This window comes from Oncorhynchus masou, unplaced genomic scaffold, assembly GCF_036934945.1.
Source record: "Oncorhynchus masou masou isolate Uvic2021 unplaced genomic scaffold, UVic_Omas_1.1 unplaced_scaffold_7862, whole genome shotgun sequence".
In the NCBI taxonomy this organism is placed as follows: Eukaryota; Metazoa; Chordata; class Actinopteri; order Salmoniformes; family Salmonidae; genus Oncorhynchus; species Oncorhynchus masou.
The window spans coordinates 1-2,850 of NW_027014332.1; the positions used below are offsets into that span (position 1 = coordinate 1).

A 2,850-nucleotide genomic window follows, 5' to 3' on the forward strand; every position below is an offset into this window, starting at 1 on the left:
CCTCTCTACCTCTCTCCTCCTCTCTCTCCCCTTTACCTCTCTACCTCTCTCTCCTCTCTCTCCCCCTTTACCTCTCTACCTCTCCTCCTCCTCTCTCTCCTCTTTACCTCTCTACCCTCTCTCCCTCCCTCTCTCTCCCCCTCTTACCTCCCTCTACCTCTCCCATCCTCTCTCTCCCCCTTTACCTCCCTACTTCTATCCTCCTCTCTCTCCCCCTTTATCTCTCTACCTCTCCCCTCATCTCTCTCCCTCTTACCTCTCTACCTCTCCCCTCATCTCTCTCCCTCTTACCTCTCTACCTCTCTCCTCCTCTCTCTCTCCTCTTTACCTCTCTACCTCTCTCCTCCTCTCTCTCCTCTTTACCTCTCTGCTCCTCTCTCCTCCTCTCTCTCCCCCTTTACCTCCCTACTTCTATCCTCCTCTCTCTCCCCTTTATCTCTCTACCTCTCTCCTCATCTCTCTCCCTCTTCACCTCTCTACCTCTCCCCTCATCTCTCTCCCTCTTACCTCTCTACCTCTCTCCTCCTCTCTCTCCTCTTTACCTCTCTACCTCTCTCCTCCTCTCTCTCCTCTTTACCTCTCTACCTCTCTCCTCCTCTCTCTCCCCCTTTACCTCTCTACCTCTCTCCTCCTCTCTCTCCCCCTTTACCTCTCTACCTCTCCTCTCTACCTCTCTACCTCTCTCCTCCTCTCTCTCCTCTTTACCTCTCTACCTCTCTTCTCCTCTCTCTCCTCTTTACCTCTCTACCTCTCTCCTCCTCTCTCTCCCCCTTTACCTCTCTACCTCTCTCCTCCTCTCTCTCCCCCTTTACCTCTCTACCTCTCTCCTCCTCTCTCTCCCCCTTTACCTCTCTACCTCTCCCATCCTCTCTCTCCTCTTTACCTCTCTACCTCTCTCCTCCTCTCTCTCCCCCTTTACCTCTCTACCTCTCCTCTCTACCTCTCTACCTCTCTCCTCCTCTCTCCCCTCTTTACCGCTCTTCCTCTCTCCTCCTCTCTCTCCCTCTTACCTCTCTACCTCTCTCCTCCTCTCCCCCTTTACCTCTCTACCTCTCTACCTCTCCCTCCTCCTCTCTCTCCTCTTTACCTCTCTACCTCTCCCCTCCTCTCTCCCCCCCTTTACCTCTCTACCTCTCTCCTCCTCTCTCTCCTCTTTACCTCTCTACCTCTCTCCTCCTCTCTCCTCTCTACCTCTCTCCTCCTCTCTCTCCTCTTTACCTATCTACCTCTCTCCTCCTCTCTCTCCTCTTTACCTCTCTACCTCTCTCCTCCTCTCTCCCCCTCTTTACCTATCTACCTCTCTCTCCCTCTCTCTCCTCTTTACCTCTCTACCTCTCTCCTCCTCTCTCCTCTCTACCTCTCTCCTCCTCTCTCCCCTCTTTACCTCTCTACCTCTCTCCTCCTCTCTCTCTCCTCTTTACCTCTCTACCTCTCTCCTCCTCTCTCTCCTCTTTACCTCTCTACCTCTCCCCTCCTCTCTCTCCCTCTTACCTCTCTACCTCTCTCCTCCACTCTCTCCTATTTACCTCTCTACCTCTCTCCTCCTCTCTCTACCTCTCTCCTCTCTACGTCTCTCCTCCTCTCTCTCCCCCTTTACCTCTCTACCTCTCTCCTCCTCTCTCTCCCCCTTTACCTCTCTACCTCTCCCGTCTCTCTCTCCTCTTTACCTCTCTACCTCTCTCCTCCTCTCTCTCCCCCTTTGCCTCTCTACCTCTCCTGTCCTCTCTCTCCTCTTTACCTCTCTACCTCTCTCCTCCTCTCTCTCCCCACTTTGCCTCTCTACCTCTCTCTTCCTCTCTCTCCCCACTTTGCCTCTCTACCTCTCTCCTCCTCTCTCTCCTTTCTCTCTCCTCTTTACCTCTACCTCTCTCCTCCTCCCTCTCCTCTTTACATCTCTTCCTCTTTCCTCCTCTCTCCTCTTTATCTCTCTACCTCTGTCATCCTCTCTCTCCCCCTTTCCCTCTCTCCTCCTCTCTCTCCATCTCCCTCCCTCTCCCAGGCAGTTTTGGGATAGCATGGTATCTCTTCTGGATCCTGGTGTCGTATGAAAGCCCGGCAGCCCACCCCACTATCACCCCTGAGGAGAGGAAGTACATTGAGGAAGCCATCGGAGAGTCAGCAGGTTTTGCCAATCCTCTACAGGTAAGCACCAAGACGCATGAAACATTGTATTTCACATAAACTGCACTGTCTCTCACACACACACACACTCCACCACTTTTATTTTTGCTTGTGACTTGTGCACACACACACACACACACACAAACACACACACACCACATCCCTCTATAATTTCACTTTTTTGCTGTGTGAGGGCTGGTGAGGACTGAGCACAACCATCTCTCATTCCTCCTTGTTGCAGAAATTCAAAACCCCATGGAGAGCATTCTTCACGTCCATGCCGGTGTACGCCATTATCGTAGCCAACTTCTGCAGGAGCTGGACTTTCTACCTGCTTCTCATCAGCCAGCCGGCCTACTTTGAGGAAGTGTTTGGCTTTGAGATCAGCAAGGTGAGACAGAGTTTTAATTATGAATGAAACCCTATCCCCCATCCTCTAGCCCCTAGCCCCTATCCTCTAGCCCCTATCCCCTATCCCCTAGCCCCTATCCCCTATCCCCTAGCCCCTATCCCCTAGCCCTAGCCTCTATCCCCTAGCCCCTAGCCTAGCCCCTAGCCTCTATCCCCTATCCCCTAGCCTCTATCCCTTATCCCCTAGCCTAGCCCCTATCCCCTAGACTCGATCCCCTAGCCTAGCCCCTATCCCCTAGCCTCTATCCCCTATCCGCTAGCCTCTATCCCCTATCCCCTAGCCTAGCCTCTATCCCCCAGCCTAGCCACTATCCACTA

General features: G+C 53.2%; 1 protein-coding gene across 1 annotated transcript; it reads left to right on the forward strand.

The window, feature by feature from the left end:
* Nucleotides 1-1,999: 1,999 nt before the first annotated feature.
* Nucleotides 2,000-2,624, forward strand: LOC135537465 (vesicular glutamate transporter 1-like; the record flags this gene model as incomplete). Its single annotated transcript, XM_064963617.1, has 3 exons — nucleotides 2,000-2,142; nucleotides 2,363-2,512; nucleotides 2,604-2,624. Coding segments are annotated over 3 exons (314 nt in total), but the record flags the coding sequence as incomplete, so codon positions are not given.
* Nucleotides 2,625-2,850: the final 226 nt, after the last annotated feature.